The 21322-nt window shown below is 43.8% G+C and overlaps 2 protein-coding genes across 3 annotated transcripts in view; both read left to right on the top strand.

Annotated features, from left to right (window-relative positions):
- Positions 1-2012, top strand: part of PECR (peroxisomal trans-2-enoyl-CoA reductase) — a 29396-nt gene extending 27384 nt beyond the window's left edge. Inside the window, exon 8 of the mRNA XM_015066695.3 lies at positions 1379-2012. Coding sequence (XP_014922181.1) covers positions 1379-1464 — 86 coding nt within the window. The 3' untranslated portion in view covers positions 1465-2012. The remainder of the gene's footprint in view (positions 1-1378) is intronic.
- Positions 2013-16219: 14207 nt separating this feature from the next.
- Positions 16220-21322, top strand: part of MREG (melanoregulin) — a 63013-nt gene continuing 57910 nt past the window's right edge. Inside the window, exon 1 of one of the 2 annotated variants that reach the window (XM_053215759.1) lies at positions 16220-16420. Coding sequence is in view for 1 of the 2 variants with exons in the window: in XM_015066701.3 (XP_014922187.1) it covers positions 20492-20586 (95 nt within the window). In the remaining variant the exon portion in view is untranslated. Of the gene's footprint in view, positions 16421-19252; positions 20587-21322 lie in introns of those variants that run through there. The other variant, XM_015066701.3, reaches the window with a different exon arrangement.

Here is a 21322-nt window from a genome sequence, read left to right as displayed (position 1 = left end):
TCAAAAATAAATAAAAATTTAAAAAACAGAAAAACAAAAAACCTACCAAGATTGCCAGCCCTGGAGTGACAAGGCCTGGGATGGAGACTTGGCTAGGCCCTTATTAGCTGTGTGACCTTGGGGAAAATTAATTTCTGTAGGCCTCCACTTTCTTTCCTGTAAAGTGGAGTCACTTATAGCATTTATTGAATAAACGGTTGGGAGCATTATATTAGATAATGCACATTGAAAGCCCTGGTTCAGCATGCTTTTAGCTGCAGCTCAAACCTAACTAGTAGAGGAATTTATTGGCCTGAATAACTGAAAAGCAAGCCGGACTTGAATCATATGCTCATAGATCTCATCAAGGACAATAAATTTCTTCTTTTCCCTTTGTTTTTGCTAATGCAGTATTGGCTTTATCTTAAGATTGACTCTCCTGGTTACAGGAAGGCTGCCTGGGACCCCTAACAGGCCATGATTCTTGTTCACAGCCATCTGGACAGAGAGAGAGAGGAGGGGAATGACTTGGTTACAGCATTTCTAGCAGAGTTCTAAGACCCCCTCTGTTTTGGACCAGCTTATGGGAATGGCCATCCTCAACCAATAACCACAGCCAGGGGAATGGAGTGCACTGTTTGACTTAGCTCAGTCAGTAACCTAAGTGGGGTCACTTCCCCAGAACCTCATGGATTCCCAAGTGGAAGTGGAGGTTACTGGAAACAGGGTGAAGGACTGGATGCTGGAAAGGCAGCTATATGTGCCCAGTGCAAAGTAAGGACATGGTTTTAAAGTCATCCTGGTTATTAAAGAGGTAGGATTTTTTGAATGTCTTCAGTATGCCAAGTGTTGTATACAGGCTGTCGCATTTAATTTTCACTTTATTTATTTGTTTTTAAGTTTATTTGTTTATTTTGGGGGGGAGGGGTGGAGAGAGAGAGAGAGAGAGAGAGAGAGAGAGAGAGAGAGAGAGAGAATCCCAAACAAGTTCCACACTGTCAGCGCGGAGCCCGACGTGGGGCTCTATCCCATGAACTGTGAGATCATGACCTGAGCCAAGATCAAGAGTTGGATGCTCCACTGACTGAGCCACCTAGGCGCCCCTAATTTTCATGACTTTAAAAAACAGATGTTGTTACACCCCCCGATAATTGATGAGGAAACAGGTTCAGGAAGAGTAACTTCTCCACATTTGGAAGAGCTAGAGAGCTAGTCCAGGGAAGACCTCGGATTCCAAAGCAGGTTTTTCTCAGGACTTTTGCCATTTGTCCTAATGATATCTTTTTCCCGCTGAGAAGAGGGGTGAACCAGGGAAAATAGGAGGGTTTATTGGAAACCAAGAGGATTAATGAGGTTCATAGGTTTGTGCTGGACGTGAGGTTTTCTACTTACTTAACAGATCATGACAACTGGCCTGAGGGAGCAGGGGACATTTCTGTTGTCAAAAGGATGAAGGAATCTTTCAAGAATAAATCCAAGCTCTAAGCCAAGGAAACTAGAGGTATCTTTTGTCCCCAGATGACTTAACATCTCAAGAATACACCTTGGTACTTTATAAGAGCTAATAATTTGCATGGAACAATTGCTTTCTGCCTTTTTAATGTTATCAATCATGCCTGTACAAAAACTATTCCTGAAAGTAAAGCATTTTTAAGTCCCAACCAATACGGTTGAGCCTGTGATTAAAGATTTTTTTAGGAATGGACTTAACACACTTTATGATTTACTTTTTATTTCTAAGAAAAAATATTTGAAAAATGCAATAATTTCAAATTAAAAATGGAGGTATCATCATCTCCCAAAAGATTTTGCTATTTAATTGGAAAGGTGGGCAATAAATTTAAATTGTGACAGTGTTGTGATTCTTAAAACCAGAGATACACAGTGACTCATTTCTTATGGCAAATATTTTTGGATCAGTAAAGCCTTATTGGTGATTACCAACATGTGATTTGTTTTGTTCATGAAGTCAAATTTGTATAAGCCTTCTTAATTCAAAAGAAAAATAAAGTTATACGTAGTATTTCTTTGCAGTACTTGATTTGTGTCTTGATTTCCTATCCAAAGTATTCCCTTTACTTCATGTTTCTCCTTTTGTATACAACACAAACATTTTATTTTATTTTATTTTTTTTCCAATATATGAAATTTATTGTCAAATTGGTTTCCATACAACACCCAGTGCTCATCCCAAAAGGTGCCCTCCTCAATACCCATCACCCACCCCTCCCCTCCCTCCCCACCCCCCATCAACCCTCAGTTTGTGCTCAGTTTTTAAGAGTCTCTTATGCTTTGGCTCTCTCCCACTCTAACCTCTTTTTTTTTTTTTTTCCCCTTCCCCTCCCCCATGGGTTTCTATTAAGTTTCTCAGGATCCACATAAGAGTGAAAACATATGGTATCTGTCTTTCTCAGTATGGCTTATTTCACTTAGCATAACACTCTCCAGTTCCATCCACGTTGCTACAAAGGGCCATATTCATTCTTTCTCATTGCCACATAGTACTCCATTGACAATACAAACATTTTAATTAAATGTGATACAAATGTGTTAGGGTTCAGCATTCTGCCTTCACTTGATTTTTTCTGGCAAACTGATTTCGGAAATGCCACTTATAAATTATGCACATTCATTTTTTGTCTTAATTAAACCTCTTCCAATTGACTTATTCCCTCTTGAAGTCAAGTAGATATTTCCCTCTATCAGTAATTCTCAGTTCAAAGTATAGATCCTCCTTGACTTACAAAGGGGTTACATCCTGATAAACCCACTGTTAGTTGATAATATCATTAAGTCACAAATGCATTTAATACATCTAGCTTAACTGAACATCATAGCTTAGGCTAGTCTCCTTTAAACATGCCCAGAGCACTTACATTAGCCAACATTTGGCAAAATCATCTAACACGAGGCCTGTCTTATAATAAAGTGTTGACTATCTTATGCAGTTTATTGAGTACTGTGCTGAAAGTGAAAACCAGAAAAGGTGTGTGGGTACAGAATGGTTGCATTGGTTGGTTTCCCTCTCAATTGGCTGACTGGGAGCTATGGCTGTCTGCCACTGCCTAACATCAGAAGAGAATAGGTATTGCATATCACCAGCCCGGGATAAATTCAAAGTTCGAAGTACAGATTCTGCTGAAAGCATACCACTTTCACACTGTCATAAAGTTGAAAAATCGTAAGTCAAACCATCGTTAAGTTGGCGACAGTTGTATGTAATTTACCAAGCTCTGGGAAGGGGCCCCTGAATCTGCCATTTTCTTAGGCTCCCATGCAGGGTCAGGACTAGGGGGAGACCAATGAGATGCCTAGAGTGCAGCATTTAAGGAGGTGCGTGCTCACTCTTGCATTTGCTCAAGTGCAGAGTCGCCCCTGAGAGCGAGCACAGCCATACATTTTGTGTCCATGTTATTAATGTGGAAAGATCAGAAATCTTTTCCTGCTAGATAATACTTTAAAATGGCCTTCTGGACATGATAATATCATAGTTGCTAAGAATTACAAGCCAGGCTAGAGGGCAGGCTAGCCCTAACACAGGTTGGTGTGGAAGATGGAAGAGGCAGGGCTTGCTTTTCAAATTACCTCATGCTGATGCCTGCAAACAATCCCATAAAGCCCCACAGTATTGACACTTGTTTATTTCTGCAAGGAACAGAGGTCACCCCACATAGCATGAGACTTAGCTACAACTCCTTATTAGATCTTCTTGTTAGACCTATTATTGGGCAGCTGACCATTATCAGTATTCTAGAATCATAAATCTATTCCCCAGGACTTTGTACACTTTGTGATAGTGTCCTGTCAATAATATTCTTTTGCTACTACACTTAGTAAATTTTGCTATAGACTAAATATTCCTCAGTAAGTTTCATCACTCAGTAATAGTTCGCTCAATAATTTCGAGCCCCTACTATGTGCTAAGCATTACAGTAGGAATTGGGTGTGCAGTACTGGAAAAAAAAACCACATGGACTTTGTCTCAAGGGAGCTTACAAGGGCAAGAGAGAGAAAGAGAGAAACATTAATCAAGCCACATACAAATTTAACCCCTCCTCCCCCCGCCCCCGCCAAGTGTTCTAAGTGCCATAAAGGGTAAGGTCATGGTGCTAAAGGCATTAACGGGAAGAAAAAGACATCTAGTGGGGACAAAAGCAACTCAAATTATTAATCATGTTAAAAGACTTTGTTGATTAAGATGACCCTTGTTGACATTATCTCCTCCACACCCCCCCCCCCCCCCACTGCTCTTTTGTTTCATGGCTTGTGTTAGTTCGGGTCTTCTGGGAAGCAGATGCCAACACAGAATGAGATGTGCGTGAGACTTGGGGAACATGCCCAGGGAGGATAAAGAGCAGGAAGACAGCAACAGCCTTCAGGCTGTAGAGCAAGTCTGACACCTTGCTTCCCCACCTTGTAAGGAGGGGACAAAGACAGTGGGCAGGAAGCATCTCGGCTTGCATCAAAGAAACTTTTTTAGGCCAGGCTTGCTGCATGTGAGCCAGGAGGTTCCAGGAGACACTCGTGAGCAAGGGGGTTCCAGGAGAATTACCTGGGTTCCACATGTGAACACCCTGTCCTTACTATATATCGGTAGCTCTGCTCCTCCTGCTGGTGAGGGTGGCTCCTTTTTCACCAGCTACTACTGCCTGAGCACAAGCATGCTAATGTGCCCTGGAATCAGCCGGAGTTTGTAGTTCAGGGGGACCTTACTGTGTCCCCTGGCAAGAGTCGCCTCCTTTGGGACCATGACTTCCAGTGCTGCAGAGCCCAGAAATGGATGGGAAGCACAAAGTCCCACAGTGGATCTTTGGAAGTGATAGTAAGTAGGCCCACTCCCTCTTCCACTCATTGGTTCCCAGAAACGTTCCCAACGCCTTTGGGGACATGCGTCCTGAAAGATGGTTCTCCCTCCTTTCAGAAGGTTGCTGGCACTTCAGCTGTGCATTGGTTGTTCTAGCCCTCTGTGAGGCTGGTTGCTTCTGGAAGCATGGTGTGTGATACAATCAATGGTTGCATGATCAGGGACCCACTCTCGTACATTTTACTGGGATGTGGGTCACCTGGTTGGATGCTGTTGTGTGGGATTCGATGGTTATGGATCAGGATTTGTATAAGCATCTAGAGTGGAGGTATCTCAGTCCCTGCTCACTCCCAGAAAAGGCAAACTCTTAACTTGGGAGTAGGCATTTGTCACTATGAGGACCATATGGTCACTTGAGCATGGAAAATTTAATATAAAACATTACTAGCTATCTCAGGGAAGGGGGGTAGTGAGAGATTGGCTACTAGGAAGTGAGGAGAACTGTAAAGAACATGGGAATGGGGCATCTGGCTGGATCAGTTGGTAGAGTGTGCAACTCTCAATCTCAGGGTTGTGAGTTGGGGCCCCAAATTGGGCGTAGAGATTACTTAAAAAAAAAAAAAAAAGAATACGGCAATAGCAGATACAATGAGTAGCTAATAATCTCCTACTAGGGCTGAGACGGCAATTAACTATGTTCCCCAAGGCCTAATGGTGTATTTCATAGCTGCCACATGCCCATGTCCGGTGGCTGTAAAACAGTTAGTTACCATTTGCCCCTTTAATTTTCAACACTATTCCAGGGCTTGGCTCAAAAAAGTGTCCCCTTGTGGTTAATTGTGGAACACCAGCCTGTCTGGAAGGACAGTGCCTTCCCTTCTGAGGAAGCCAAGACCTGGCTGCAAAGCTTCCGCTTGCACTTTAGGTTCTTCTCTTCGTAAGTCTTCCGCACTCCTCGTTTACAAGGGGTTCACTTCACGGAAGCAGCTGCCTGTTGAAATTTGATCAACCGGCAGGAAGGTTTGAAACTGCATCCCAGAAAGGTGTGAGATTAAAAGCTAGGCATTATCTAGCCCTTGTTTTATGACAGTTATCCAAAAGGATAGTTAAATCTCCAGTTATCCAAAGGGATATTTTGAATCTTGCAGACATGCTATTTATGATTTGCGTGGTAAGCAGAGCCCTCTGTTGGCCAGTGTCTACTTTCACCCAGCCGTGCCACCCATGTCCTTTTCTGCTCTGCCATGGAGCCAGTGGCAAATCTACACTATGTCCCAGTGGGAGTCAGATGCTGGGGACCTGAAAGTCCTAAAGCTGTTAGTCAGTTTCAGTGCTGCGCCCCCAGGGTTTCCTTGCTCTTCCTATCTAGCGAGGTTCTCTCACTTGTTTCCATCTGTAGCCTCCAAACTTGCTGTCCTAGGGCTTGTCAGTTCCCTGAAAGGAAACCTTGAAAACCCCTTCTGACTGAGACCACTTCGCTGAGGTTACTGACAACCTTTCTGCTTACTACACTCGTGCATCCTATCCCCCTGCTTATTTTGCCCTTTTCTGTCTGTCCCTGCAGAGCTCTTGGTGGACTCTCGCCTTCCATGAGTTATGCTGTTGGGTCCACTGGAGTCCAACGGCCTAGGTTCGATTCCCAGCTTCCACCGCTTACTCATTCCTGTCACAGCTCTGAGACAATGGAGAGATTTGAATATGGATTGGGGATGAGTAGATACTATTAAAGAACTACTGGTCATTCAATGTGATAATAGCAGGGCAGTTACTTTTTTAAAAAACGTCCTTACCTAGAATGGGAAGAAATTATATTTGGGATTTGCTTTTAAATACTCCAGTTTAAAGACGAATTGGGGAAGGGAGGGGAGCTGGTGAAACGAGATTGGAAGCATGGTAATAATTATTTAGGCCAGTGATGGATACATTATACATTAGATGGTTAATTCTACTCTTCTCTCTACCTTTGGGTAAGTTTGGAACTTCCTAAAATAAAAAAAAAATTGCAAAATGAAAATGGTCTCATTCATAACTTGGATATAGGGTAACATGGGGAAGAATTAGTTGGCTGTAAATAAAGGTTATTTGGGAGAAACAGGAGAGAGTTTGCACTTGCCATACAGTGGTTCATGGGGGTACATGGATGTGGCAAACGTAGTGAAAGACCAGGTTCCAAACAGAATATGTTTTGGTGGTACAAAGCTATTGCCTCTTAACCTGAATTCTGCCCTGTGGGCAGTGGGCATAACCTATGTGCTCCTGGCCAGCCTCCCACACTGGTTAGTTAACATTATCAGTCAGCTTCAGCACAAGCTGATTGAGTAAACATGTAGGTTTGAAAGATATGGACAATAGTCCATTTATTTCAGTAACATTGATATTCCTGAGTTCATATGCTCGAATAGGGAAATGATATCCAATTGGTAAACTTGGAAGAACCCAAACAAATAAGCAAAGTAAAAACAATATTCCTTGATTCTCTTGACTATTTGGACCATTAAGCTTCTGTTTTCATATGTATAGACTGAGTCACAAATTCAGTTAGAGTTTGTAGTTTTAAGTATGACTCAACAGAATTACCTTTTATTTCAAATGTAATACTTATCACAAACTTAAATAGTTTAAACTTAAATAGTTATCACAAACTCCTTTTCAAAAAAGGAGTCATTGCTATGGGTGATTCACAGTAATTGTCAATCAGAATTTCTTACCGTGTAATTTTGATCTTCTGAAGTCAAGGCTGTGGGTACCAAAGCTTATTTTGTTAGATTTCTTTGGCTTCTTGTTTTCAGATGAACCAAAAAGAGAGGACAAGTCTCTTTCTTCCTGGGGAAAGATTCACATGTGAGGCATTGAGTCTGGATTGGGGGTTGGTGAGATGGACTGTGGCAGGGAGGGACAGGGGACTAAGCAACCCTTCTCTTCTATATTGTTGGGGTGGAGAGTAGGGGAATTGGGGAGGATGGTAACTTTATTGGATTCTAATTCATTCTTACATTTTACCTAGAGGAATGAACCTGAGGAGCATTCAGGGAGATACAGAAGAAAACATTTTGATGAGCAAGCAAAGTGTGTATGTGTGTGTGTGTGTGTTTGTAGAAACGGTCCTTGTGGTTGTCTTGAGAGTTCAAACTGGAGAGTAGAAATATATTGCCCACAGGGCTGTAGAATCACTATATGGTAGAGAACAATAGTTATCATTTATTGAGTGATTACTAAATGCCACATTCTGCCAAACGCCTTCCATGAATGATGCCATCCTAACCTTACAAAAACCACGTGGGGTAGATTTCTCCACTACCAGTATTTTTATAGCGGGGAAAATTGGCACAAACAGGCCAAGATCTCACTTAGCAAATGGCAGAAGTGGGATTTGAATGAAAGCGGTCTACCTGTAGAGCTGGTGACTAACACGACATACTGAGAGAGACAGACTAGCACCAAGGCATCAAGAGATAAAAAAAAAAAAAAAAAAAAAAAAAAAAAATTAGGGGCGCCTGGGTAGCTCAATCGGTTGAGTGTCCAACTTCGGCTCAGGTCATGATCTCGAGGTTTGTGAGTTTGAGCTGACAGCTCAGAGCCTGGAGCCTGCTTCAGATTCTGTGTCTCCCCCTCTCTCTGCCCCTCCCATGCTCATGCTCTGTCTCTCTCTGTCTCTCAATAATAAATAAACGTTAAAAAAATTTTTTTTAATGGAACTATTTAAACACATGCTAAAGAGAAGAGTATAATAAAAGCCAATACCCAGCTTTAATAATGATCTATATTTTCTCAAATTTGTTTATCTCTCTCTCCTACTTGATTTCTAAGTATCTTAGAGTAAATTCCAAATTTCCTGTCATTTCACATCAAGAATTAATTTTGATTTGAAATATTAATGTGAACAGAAAAACATGCAACTCACCAAAGTGGGAGAGTGATCACCATGGCAATGTAAGAAAAGCCCATGTGGCCACCACCAACAGCTCCCACCTATCATTGGTCATAAGACACACAAGCCCCACCCACGGGCTACAAACGTGTGCTTTGCTTGGCATGTAGGGTACCTGTTTTGGAGAAAGATGCATCAGACTCTCAGAACCGAATTCATGAAACCAACTCCTTTCCCTCTGAATCCACGTCCAAAAAGAAGTCTAAAAATTGGATTTTTCTGTGCAGCTTTGCCTGAGGGGAATTAATGGGCTGCTCTGGTCCATTGAAATGTTTAGCCACTGCGAGAGTTTTGTGTAAGTCTACACCACGTACTTCAATTCCTAGTGAGTTTATGAGCATGACTCAGCATCCTTGAATTTGAGGACTCTCAAGAGAGGAATAGTAAGTTTGAGGTTTTAGACATGCCAGCCCGAATGCCAGCCTCCAGGCCGTGGGAAGTGCTGATTCTACTTTCTGCGTGGTCTTCCCCATTTGCCTTTGCTGCCCTAACTCAGCAGCTCAATCCTCAAATCCCCATGAAGCTACCGTCATCCTTTTATTTTAAAGGTAACTTATTTATTAAGAATATAACATGTCTTTTTGATTGTACTAGTATTTTTTTAAATGTTTATTTTTGAGAGACACAGAGACAGAGCACGAGTGGGGAGGGGCAGAGAGAGACAGGGAGACACAGAATCCTATGCAGGCTCCAGGCTCTGAACTGGCAGCGTAGAGCCGGACATGGGGCTCGAACCCACGAACTGCGAGATCATGCCCTGAGCTGAAGTCAGACGCTTAACTGATTGAGCCACCCAGGTGCCCCTGTACTAGTATTTTTATTGGAATTGCTATTTGTAAATGTTCTGATCACAGCATTATATATTTTGAGTGGTCTACACTTAGTTCTATGTTTCTATGGGGAAAATAATCAGAAACACCTGCCTCTCTCCCTGTCTCTCTCTCTCTCATAGATGGGTTCTTACTTTTTTGCTTCTTTCTTTAATGTGGCAAAATATATATAATATAAAATTTCCATTGTAACTATTTTTAGGTGTATGGTCCTTATTTATTTATGATCCCTCATTCATTCATTAAGTCTACCCCAAGGCAGAATACCACTTGCTAAAATAACTGAGGATAAATTCAAATAGGCATTATGTTCATGCTATCCAAAAATTAAATTTCCAAAATCCAAGTATGCTTGAAAAACATCCACAGTATATCAAGATACAATAGAATTAAATTAATACACAATGAATGCCTGATATTACACATTTAGGCACTGTCTAGAAAGATCGAGTGGAAACTCTTCTGTTGATTTGTATATATTTTTGGATGATCTAGGGATTTTTTTTAAATTTTTTTTAAACGTTTATTTATTTTTGAGACAGAGAGAGACAGAGCATGAACGGGGGAGGGTCAGAGAGAGGGAGACACAGAATCCGAAACAGGCTCCAGGCTCCGAGCTGTCAGCACAGAGCCCGACGCGGGGCTTGAACTCACGGACCGTGAGATCATGACCTGAGCCGAAGTCGGCCACTCAACCGACTGAGCCACCCAGGCGCCCCATCTAGGGATTTTTTTGGAGACAATTTATAAAATAGATCTTTGTTTTACAAACACCACACACTTCAAATGTGGTTTATTTCCATTTAAAGTACTGTTTTAGATCACATTTACACGAAGCTTCAGGTATTTATTATTTGGCTCAGAAATCCAAATTCTTGTATGAAATTCGAAATGCTGGGCCTCAAATTTAAAAGTTTTTCAGTCTGAAGTAACTACTGAAGAGGGAAAAAAAGAAAATTGCATTCTTTTTTTAATGAAGAGATTAACATTTTTTAAGGTTATTTATTTTTGAGAGAGACAGAGAGAATGAGTAGCGGAGGGGCAGAGAGAGAAGCAGAGAAAATCCCAAGCAGGCTCTGCACTGTCAGCACGGAGCCGGATATGGGACTTGAACTCCCAAACTGTGAGGTCATGATCTGAGCCGAAACCAAGAGTCAGAGGCTTAACCAACTGAGCCACCCAGGCACCCTGAGAAAATTGCTTTCTTGAAGAAAAAGGTAAAGATTAAAAATTTAAATTTCATTATATAATAACTTTTAAATGTGTTTTGAAATTTAGAAGGCATTTTATACATTATTCTCAAATTTGGAATGCTTTAGAAAAATAATGACATTTATAAATGGCTCTTTTATCAGAGGGGGGAAGGGGGATAGTGATTTAACTCCTAGTTGTCTAGAAGAGGAAGTTTTGCTCTTAGGCATTTTATCTTATCTCATCTTATCTTATCTTATGATTTTTTTTTTTTTAAGTAGGCTTCATGCCCAGTGCAGAGCCCAGCGCACATGCTGAGATCAGGACCCTAAGATCAAGACCACTGCTTAATCCCCCGGGCCACCTAGGCATGTTGCTATTAGGCATATTTTGTTTTATTTTATTTTTTTTTATTATTATTTTTAAAATCAAAACTGGAATTTTTTTTTTTCAAATTTAAATAGAGCTTGATTTAAACCTAAGGACAGAATGTCTTGATAAACATCAAAAAAGAAGAGTTTTTATATTTTATCTTTATATATAAGTTCTATGTATATCTATATATATAAGTTCTAGACAACTTATTTATTTTTGACAGAGAAAGACAGAGCATGAGTCGGGGAGGGGCAGAGAGAGAGGGAGACACAGACTCCAAAGCAGGCTCCAGGCTCTGAGCTGTCAGCACAGAGCCCGACGAAGGGCTCGAACTCACGGACCCTGAGATCATGACCTGAGCTGAAGTTGGACACTCAGCCGACTGAGCCACCCAGGCACCCCTATGTTTTATCTTTAAAAACAAGAATGTAAAAGGTCAGTACACTTGAGAATTTTGGTATGACATGGGAGTCTTTTGGACACACAGAATACAAAGGCATATTTTATTTTATTTTATTTTTTTAATCTTTGTTTATTTTTGAGAGAGAGAGAGAGAGAGAGAGAGAGAGAGACAGAGTGCAAGCGGGGGAGGAACAGAGAGAGAGGGAGACACAGAACCCGAAGCAGGTCCCAGGCTCCAAGCTGTCAGCACAGAGCCCGATGTGGGGTTCAAACTCACGAACCGTGAGATCATGACCTGAGCTGAAGTCGGACACTTAACTGACTGAGCCACCCAAGTGCCCCACGAAGGCATATTTTAAACTGACTCTTTTTCTTTCCTTCTTTGAAGGTTCTGGTATCTTAACTATTTCACGGTTTTTGGACTATTCTCTTTGCTTCCAAGTTCTATTTCTCTTTGAGAACTCCAGATTATGCTGGCTAATTATGGTGGAGAGGCAGTGGGGCCGAAAGGATCTTATTTGTTTAAATATCCTTTAATTCACAGAAATTTTAGCTTCAAACAAATATATTTGCACTGTTATTCTTTCTGTCACCAAATACCAAACACATTAAAGCAAAATATTCAGATGCAATTCTTCACATTTTAGCAATAAAAGAGGAATGGTTTTTATAGGTGGTTTTAAATAAAAGTTTGTTTGGAGTGTCCCTTTCCAAATAGATAATCATTTTGGAGACCCTGAAATCTCTGAGCATTATTTTTATTTCAATATACTTTTAATGGTGTGTGAATCACACAACTCTAAACTCCTTTTGAAGAAAAATACTCTTACAAACAGAAGTTATCTTCTATGTTTAAAGGAGTTGCTTATTGTTGTACATAATTTTGTACCTATTCAGCGTCTACTACTTGAACAGGAACATAGATTTTCAAATATAAATAGTTTGACTCACCTTGTAGAAAATGAATTTAGCCTGAGGACAGAGTAACAACGTTTTAATAATATCCAGGTACTCAAAAGTGAAGCCTTCTACAGTAGAGGGTTAATTTTAATATAACGGACGCATCCAGGGAAGAGGTCTTTTTTTTTTTTTCTTTCTTTTATGTTTATTTATTCTGAGAGAGAGAATGAGACAGCACAAGTGGGGGAGAGGGGCAGAAGGAGAGGGAGAGAAAATCCCAAGCAGGCTCCACACAGCTCAGAGCCTGATGCGGGGCTCAATCTCACAACCACTGCAAGATCATGACCTGACTGAAATTGAGAGTCAGAGGCTTAACCTCCTGAGCCACCCCGGTGCCCCAGGAAAGAGGTCTTTTTAACCCATTTTAAAAAATTCAGGTGAGGGGCACCTGGGTGGCTCAGTCAATTAAGTGTCCGACTTCGGCTCAGGTCATGATCTCACAGTTCCTGAGTTTGAGCCCCACATTGGGCTCTGTGCTGACAGCTCAGAGCCTGCAGCCTGCTTTGGATTCTGTGTCTCCCTCTCTCTCTGCCCCTCCTCCCCAAAAAAATAAACACTAAAAAATTTTAAATAAAATTAAAAAATCCAGGTGAAATCGACTTACCATTAACAATTTTAAATAAACAATTCAGTGGCATTTAGTATATTCATAACCTCCACCTCTGTCCAGTTCCAAAACATTCCCCAAAGGAAACTCCATATCCATTAAGCAGTCGTTCCTCATTTCCTCTCCTCTCAGCCCTGGCGACAACCAGATGAGCTTCGGCCTCTTTGGATTTACCTATTTTGGACATATCATGTAAATTAATCACACAATACGTGACCTTTCGTGTCTGCCTGTTTTTCACCTACCATAATGTTTTTGTAGTTCATCCACATCGTAGCTTGGATTTTTAATATGTTTAATATGGATGGGATTGCCTCCACTGGTGAATACAGTTCCTTGAACCATATTTCTAGAATATTCCCTTCTAAGCATAGAAGGCTTTAGTGATGATGCCTGGGAGTCTTTATTATTTTACAATTAAAAAATAAATCTACATATTTTATCAAGTAATCTGATAAAAGAATTCCTGGCATGTCCAGAAGGAGGAGATTCTGAGCTTACAAAACAACCCACAGGGATGGATTTAGGTATAGGGGTTGCGAGGCAGTGGATATTATGGTCCTCCCTCCGGAAGAAAGGTGTTATCAGACAGCTTCTGGAAATGCTGGCAGCAGACAGCCCTCAGCTGTCAGCCCCCTTCCTGGACAACCTCAACCAAAGACAGTGGCCTCAGCCAAGGTCACGTTCTCTTCCTCGGTGGTCCTCATCCAGAGGATGATCATCATGAGGGTGTAAACCACCCTCTCATACTTCCCCGTGAAGTCTCTATAGGGTTGAGGTTTGGTCCTGCTCTCTTTCTTCCCCTTCTCTTCCACAGGTGCTGATTCCATGGGTGCTCCCTGCTAAACCTTGGTGACATCCACTCATTTTACTCCCTGATGTGACTTCTCCAGAGATGGGAGGCATGTTAGCTGTCCATCCTGGGTCACTTAGGGTGACTAATAATGCTGAGGTTGGCTCGAGATACTGGCTTGTTTCAGAACTTGTCTGTTTTCTAAAAGGAAGACAGTGCCCTTCAGGTCTCTATTGCATTTGGGTAGCTCGTGAATGGGCTCTTCAGAAATTAAACATAACTTCGTGCAAACTCTGGGTTCACTAAACAGCTCTTTTTCTGTTTTCATGTATTTAGTCAACGTATTTGTTAAGTGCCTACTATGTGTCTGCACTGTTCTAGATGTTGTGATACAGAATATCCTTCTATGTTGAGTCCCTACCATGGATCTGCACGGTTGTAGATAGTGCAAAGAACAAAACAAAGTTCTTGTCTTCATGGATAAAACCCACATTCTAGTTCACCATTGTATGCCCAGTGCCTGGCTCAATAAACACTTGTTGAACGACTATATGAACGACATCTGCTTGACCTACGTTGTTACAAGCAGATCTTTCCTGTGGAATGCACTCATGATGTGCTGTTGTAGCTTAAGTATTTTGGTTTTCTCATTTTTCCTGCCCTGCATGTGCCTTTGCCTCCAACTCTCAAGAATTGTCAATAAATTTTTAAAGCATACTAGTTGTTTGCAAAGAAGATTCTAGAGTTTTTCCTGCCACGGAGAAATCTGACAACATGGGCCAGTAGTTCGGCCTTGAACACAAGCAGCTGATGGGTCTGTGAGTCACCATTTGCCCCAGGGGACTTCCTAGTCACCGACATCAGGTGCCCAAGAGCTCTTGGTAAATGTCAGATGCTACTGTTTGTGGTGGGTGGTGTTGGTGTCACCTTAGGCGGTAGGAACAATCTAGCATCACTCTAAAAAAAGGAACGGTTGCTACTCTTCTGCGAATGAGGTCTGAAACAGGAAACGGGTCTGAAAGCCGAGGGTCTGGTGACACCGTTATTCCTAACCAAGGCCCAATTTACCAAAAACAGGGAAATCATACAGGTATTTAACTTCTGGGAAGATAAGCACTACAAAAACACAGATATAACAATCCTTTAAAAATTGATAAATAGAAGAGTCACATCACTTAAAATGAGTGGGGTACTATTATATGCATTAATTGGATAGACATCTAAGACCTATTATTAGGTGGAAAAAGCTGGCAGATTAATGTGTGCCTTTTCTATTAAAACAAAACACTACCAAAAATAATGACACACACAGTGATGTTATATAGACAACACAGGGGCACATAAGTGCGTGTCTCTCCAGAAACAGGTTGGTACCATACTGATAATAAGGTTACCCTGGACAGGATGGAAAGTGAAAGGAGTGTGGGTCATGGTCAGAAGGAACTTACCCTGTAATATTTCAACTTTTTTAGAGGAACGTTTCATTTATAAGTTTTAAAACTTAAAATTAATTTTAAAAGAAAAATGTTAATAATTGTTAGAGCAGGCTAACAGTATACATGATTCTTCGTAAGGCACAGGACATTAACCTCCTGATCACGTTCGTTAAGTAGATGTGGTTCCTTGGCTTTCTAGAATGTCATGTCTGAAACAGACCACGTAAAAGATGCCCACGCAAGGCAGAGTTACAAACATGAAAAGAAGTATTGTCATAGGTAAGCCCAATAACATTGGAATCCACATTTGCCCAACAGGCCTATACTGGATTTAATCAATAGTGTTGTGGGTGGCTCGGTCAGGTAAGCGTCAGACTTCAGCTTAGGTCATGGTCTTGCAGTTGGTGAGTTCAAGCCCCACGTTGGGCTCTCTGCTGTCAGCAATGAGCCTGCTTCGACGAGCCCCTCCCTTGCTTGTACTCTCTCTCTCTCTTTCAAAACTAAATAAGCATTAAAAAACAATAGCTGTTGGGATGATTACTGAGGATGATGAGATTATGCACAATGCTTGGCTAGCTAAAATGTAACATGGAGATCTCTGGTGGGCTGCAGTTAAGCTTGGAGGGGGTGCGGGCACCTTGGAGTGCCCAGGCCTGCATAGCCCCCCTGCCTGCAGAATGCCTGGGTGGCCCTGACAAGTGTTTCTGCAGTCCTTGGGGAACTCTGTTATCTCTACATTGTATTCTCAGTTTAGCAGAACAGTAGGACACGTAGGCCCTTGCTGCCCACCTCTGATTTTATTAGTCTCTTGTGCTTGTTCACCTTGAAGTCGTGTGCCCTTTGTTCCTGCACGCCTGGAATGTCATACGCCCTCTGTGCACAAGCCCACTAAGATTTATGATTAACCTGACACCACAATAAACGAGAATATGAGTGAGGCGAACGGGGTCTTTGTCTGCAAACTTTGACCCCCAGGCCTTCTGTCTCTCCTAGCAGAGTGTGGAGTAATCTTTCCTCCGTGAGCACAGGGTTTGCCGTCCATTCCTGGCAAGTGGTGCCCCGTGTGAGCGCTTGAGACCGACCCGAAGGGACGCTCGAAAATGAAAGTCTGCGCAGTAAGTCGTCGGCTTCTCTTCCGAGAAGAGCCGAGTTCTGGAACTTTTCAGGCCTGGGTTTTGTTTTCCTTTTCTCTTTACTCTCGTGCGTTATTAAGACTTTCTACGTGGGGCAGCCTCATGCTCTGAACAAAGGCGATATATCAAGGTCCTAAAGCAGTGACTTGAAGCCAATGGGGCAGATAGAAATGAGAAACAATTACAGCATATGCTTCGGGTTGCCTTAGATACTAACCCATGGCTTCCCAAAAACGGCACTCTGGATGTCGACGTCTGGCAACGTGTGGGTGCCAATCTGAAACGGAAGCATGAACAGGGTTATAAGTTCCCTCTTTCTGCCCTAACAACACGGGGGTCAGTGCGAGCAGCTTTGGCTCCTTCACACGTGGATGTTCTTCCTGATGCATCCCTTCCTCCGGGTAAGGGCCTCGTGGAGGCTGTTACTTTACCTCTCTGTCCTGAGAAAGAGGTGAAAAGGACTCCTCAAGCCATTGGGAATGTAGGTAGCTTCCCGCTGCCTCCACCCGAATGGGGGGACCCCCCTTCTGTTCCCATGCCCCCACCAAGATCTCCGTGTTACATTTTAGCTAGCCAAGCATTGTGTATAATCTCGCCATCCTCCGTAATAACCCCAACAAATAGTGTTGAACTTCGATATTTCTAAGGTGCTTTACGGTTTTTAAGCCATTTCATTTGAATCTCACAGTTGTATCTAGTTCAGTAGGGCCAGATTCATCGTCTCCATTTCACAGATTGGAAAACTGCGGTTCAGAAAAATGACTTGTCTAAGGTCAAAGCCAGTAAAGGGGCAGGGCACCTACATCTTCCAAGAGCTGAAAGCCTTCTGTAATTCATCCACTCGATAAATTCAACTCCAGTAGTTAATAGTAGCTGCCAGACCCGAGAGTTCATCTTTTTGCTGGCTGAGTTCACATTTTGGCAGGCCTCTCTACCGACTTTCTGCTTGAACCTAAGTGGGTTGATGCACATTCAAAAACCAGTTTTAGAACCTAGTGCATTCACCCAAGGGGATTTCCAGCTAGTGGGAAGTTTGCCGTCCAGGGCAACACTCAGCCTGAGTCCTGCCACAGATGCAAGTGATAAATGGCCTGGTGCCGGGCTGGATACCACGGCCCCGTGCTGCCTGCCAGTAGCTGCTACTTTTGTCATGTTAGTTTTTCATGATGGGTCCACATCCAGTCTCCCCAGCTAAGTCACAGTCACAGGAACCTCCTTTTCCGCTTCCTATCCTTCGGTAGCCAGCCTGTCAACGAACACACACTTGATAAACTCCCTCGGCCTTATAATGTAGCCACAACAGGACACGCTTATGTGTAGCAACACATTTAAAAAATTAATCCACTGCCCATGAGAATCGACACTTCTGAAAATAAACTCTTGCTCTTCCTCCTCACCCCTGCAAACCTGCTCCCCCTACACTTTTCTCTATCTCAATCAATGGCAATTCAACCTTTGTAGCTGGTCGGCCCTCACCTCGAGTCACTTCTTTCTTTTTTCGCACCCTATTTCCAATCCTTTAGCAACTCTTGTTGGCTCTACCTTCAAATTCCGTCCACGGGGTGCCTGGGTGGCTCAGTCAGTTAAGCGTCTGGCTTCGGCTCAGGTCATGATCTCACTGTTCGTGAGTTCGAGTCCCACGTCGGGCTCTGTGCAGACAGCTCGGAGCCTGGAGCCTGGAGCCTGCTTCGGATTCTGTGTCTCCCTCTTTCTCTGTCCTCCCTGCTCGCGCTCTGTCTCTCAAAAATAAATAAAAATTAAAACAACAACAATAACAGCAAACAACAAATTCTATCCAGAGTCCATACCACCTCTACTGCTCTCTCCATGGTACATCACCTGGATCGTTAGAATGGCCTCCATTTGTATCTCCCTAAACAGCCCTTTGCAGCCAGTTTCTTCTCAAGACAGCAGCCAAAGGATGCTGTTAACCACCCAAGCAGACCGTATCACTCCCTCTACTCAAAACCGTCCAACTCGGAGCTTAGCACGGCAAAACCCAGCATCCTTGCACAGTCCTATGTGGTCCCTGATTCCATCATTTCCTTTTACTCTTCCTACTGGCCCACACCTCTCCAGGGCCCCTAGAATTCTCTTTCTCATGCACCCTATGGTTTATTCTCTCTCCTCTGGGATTCTGCACATAGTCTCACTCTCCCTGAAATGCTCTTCCCTGTGATATCATAGCTGGCTTGCTCATCTTCAAGTCTTGGCTTAAACGTCACCATATCAGGAGGCTTTCTGTGACCACCCTATATAAAACTACGGACAACATCCCTCTCCCCACTACACACACACACACACACACACACACACACACACACCCCTTCCTGGCACTTCTTGTGCCTTCTTTTCCTCCACAGCCCACATTACCTACTAACACACTAAAGAACACACTTGTTTTGTTTGTCTAACTCTCTGCCTAGAATGTTTGCTCCAAGAGAATAGGGATTTTTGTTTCTTTTGTTCGCTGCTGTATCCCTAGCGCCTGGTACAAGTCTGGCACATAACAGATGCTTATAAAGTATTTGCTGAGTAAATCAGACTGGCAAAGATGAAAAATTAGATGGTAGCTTGACTGGTGGGGGCGTACGGGAATAGATGCTTTCACATGTTGCTGTCAGAGCACAAATTGGAATTGCCTCCTTGGAGAGCAATCACGAGATCCATCAAAATTTAAAAAGGCATCTTACCTATGACCCAGCGTTTAGCTGCCAAGCATTTACTCAATAGATATATGTGTTGTTGTTGTTTTTAAGTTTATTTATTTGGAGCAGAGAGAGAGAGAGAGAGAGGCCGCCTGGATCACAGGAACCATCCCTGAGATGGTAACCTAAGCCTAAATCAAGAGTCCTAGCTTAACAGACTGAGCCACCCAGTGCCCTGCAGCATTATTTTAGTGACAAAAAGTTGGAATGAACTTAAACGTCCCTGAATAGGGGGTCCGGTTGAATCATATACGGGCATCAGTATGACTCCACAATATATAACTGTTAAAGTGATAAAGGAAGAAACACACGGCTTGATGTGGAACAGTCTACATGATGTACTGAGTGGAACAAGCCAGGGCAGAAATATGTGGAGTATGTCACCCTTTGGGTGAAAAAAGGAGGGGGGGTGTAAGTACATATACTTGCAAGTTCCTACAAGCATAAAAAAGAGTATAAATAGCGCTGGAAAATTGCAGGGAACTAATGATAAGGGTTGCCCACACACTCCACCCCCCCTTTTTTAAGGGAGTTATTTAAGGACCAGTGACCCTGAAAACGACTTAAAAAATCATCGCGATATAGTACTCTTAAAAAACCTACTTCTGGAAGCGCCTGGCTGGCTCAGGTGGGGGACCGTGGGGCTCTTGCTCTCGGGGGTTTGAGCCCCACGTTCGGTGTGGAGATGACTTAAAAAATAAAAGATCTTAAAAAAAAAACCCCAGAAACCCACTTCTGTAATGTGTCAATGCGTGCTCTTCTGGTAGCTTTTACTCTGTGTGGAGCTGACGCGGTAAAAATCCGCCCTAAGCACTGCTCTGAAGGCACGGGAGTAGGAAGGAGGACCTTTTATTTCCTCCGGGAGTGAAGCCAATAAAAAGTATGAATAGATTCAGGCCAACCTCGTGCTCGGCGACTGGGGGCCTGCCCCGCCTTCCCCCCAGCCGGGGCTGCCCGTCGGTGCTGCCCTCCGCCTGGAGTCCCTGCTTCCTCCTTAGAGGGCAGCAGCAGAGCGTGTCGGGGACGCATGCGTCCCAATTTGCGCCCGGGGAATTAAAAGAAAAGAGGGGGGAAAAAGCCCCAGCGCAACACGCGCCCCAAACAAAACCCAAGTGCAGGAAAGCGCGCGGCCGCGCAGACCTGGGCCGTGCAGGCGTCTCGGCCTCGCCCGCGTCCCCGGCCGCGGCGTGATGCGCACGGACTGGCCCGCGACGCCCGGCCCCGCGACTGTCCCCGCACCTGGACGCCGGCCGGGTGGCCGCGCCCCAGCCGCGCTCGCTCGCCGCCGCCGCCGCCGCCGCGGCGGTCTCCCAGTGTGCCGGCGCCGTGGGGCACCTCGCTCCCCATGGGGCCGCGGGACTGGCTGAGGACCGTGTGCTGCTGCTGCCCGTGCAGGTGCCTGGAGGGGCCCGCAGTGCCCGAGAAGGAGCCCCTGGTCAGGTGGGTGCGCGGCCGGCCGCGCGGAGCCTGGTGCCTGCGCGCTGGTCCGAGCTGGGGAGGCGGGCTGGGCTTCGCGGTGCCCCCTGAGGCGCCCCTTGGTCCCTTCCTGGAGACCCTGCCCCCTGGGTGAGACTTCTGCCCGCCGCCACAGATCCCCGGAGACGCCGGAGACCCGGGTGGATGCGTGTGGAAATCCGCGCCAAGGGAGAGACCGGAGAGAAGTTTGCAAAGGGGCTCGATTTGGGTCCTTTGCTGTGACCGACTGCCTACGGATAGGCGTATTTCAGTGAAACGGACGCCTGTGAGTTTCTGTTTCACCCAGGGGGAAAAAAACAAGTTGGATACTTTGCATTCAAGTTTATTACCAAAGACAGACAATTTAAGTGACTGAGCACAGGGGATATTTTTCACATTTAAAAAAATGCCTACTTTCTGAAGGGGCATCCTGTTCACTGGGATGTGGTCTCATTCCAGGTGAAGTTAGGAAGCGTGAGGACATTGGATGCACATTTGGCGTGGCTTTGTTGAAGGGCCGTACGACACAGTTTTGTTCGGGGCTGTCATTTTAAGCAATTATTTTGTACCTCCGCTTTGATGAAACGAAGGTTCCACAAGGGCATGCCTTGGAGGTAGACAGGATAGAAACGAAAGATTTAACATGAAATTAGGGAACAGTACGTGAAGTGAAAGTCAAGGGTTTGGTAAGCAAATATTGAAGCCAGTGTTTTTTTATGCA

The sequence above is a fragment of the Acinonyx jubatus genome, chromosome C1 (genome assembly GCF_027475565.1).
Source record: "Acinonyx jubatus isolate Ajub_Pintada_27869175 chromosome C1, VMU_Ajub_asm_v1.0, whole genome shotgun sequence".
NCBI lineage: Eukaryota > Metazoa > Chordata > Mammalia > Carnivora > Felidae > Acinonyx > Acinonyx jubatus.
The sequence above is the reverse complement of the archived record's forward strand: the minus strand, read 5'-3'. Positions and strand labels throughout refer to the sequence as shown.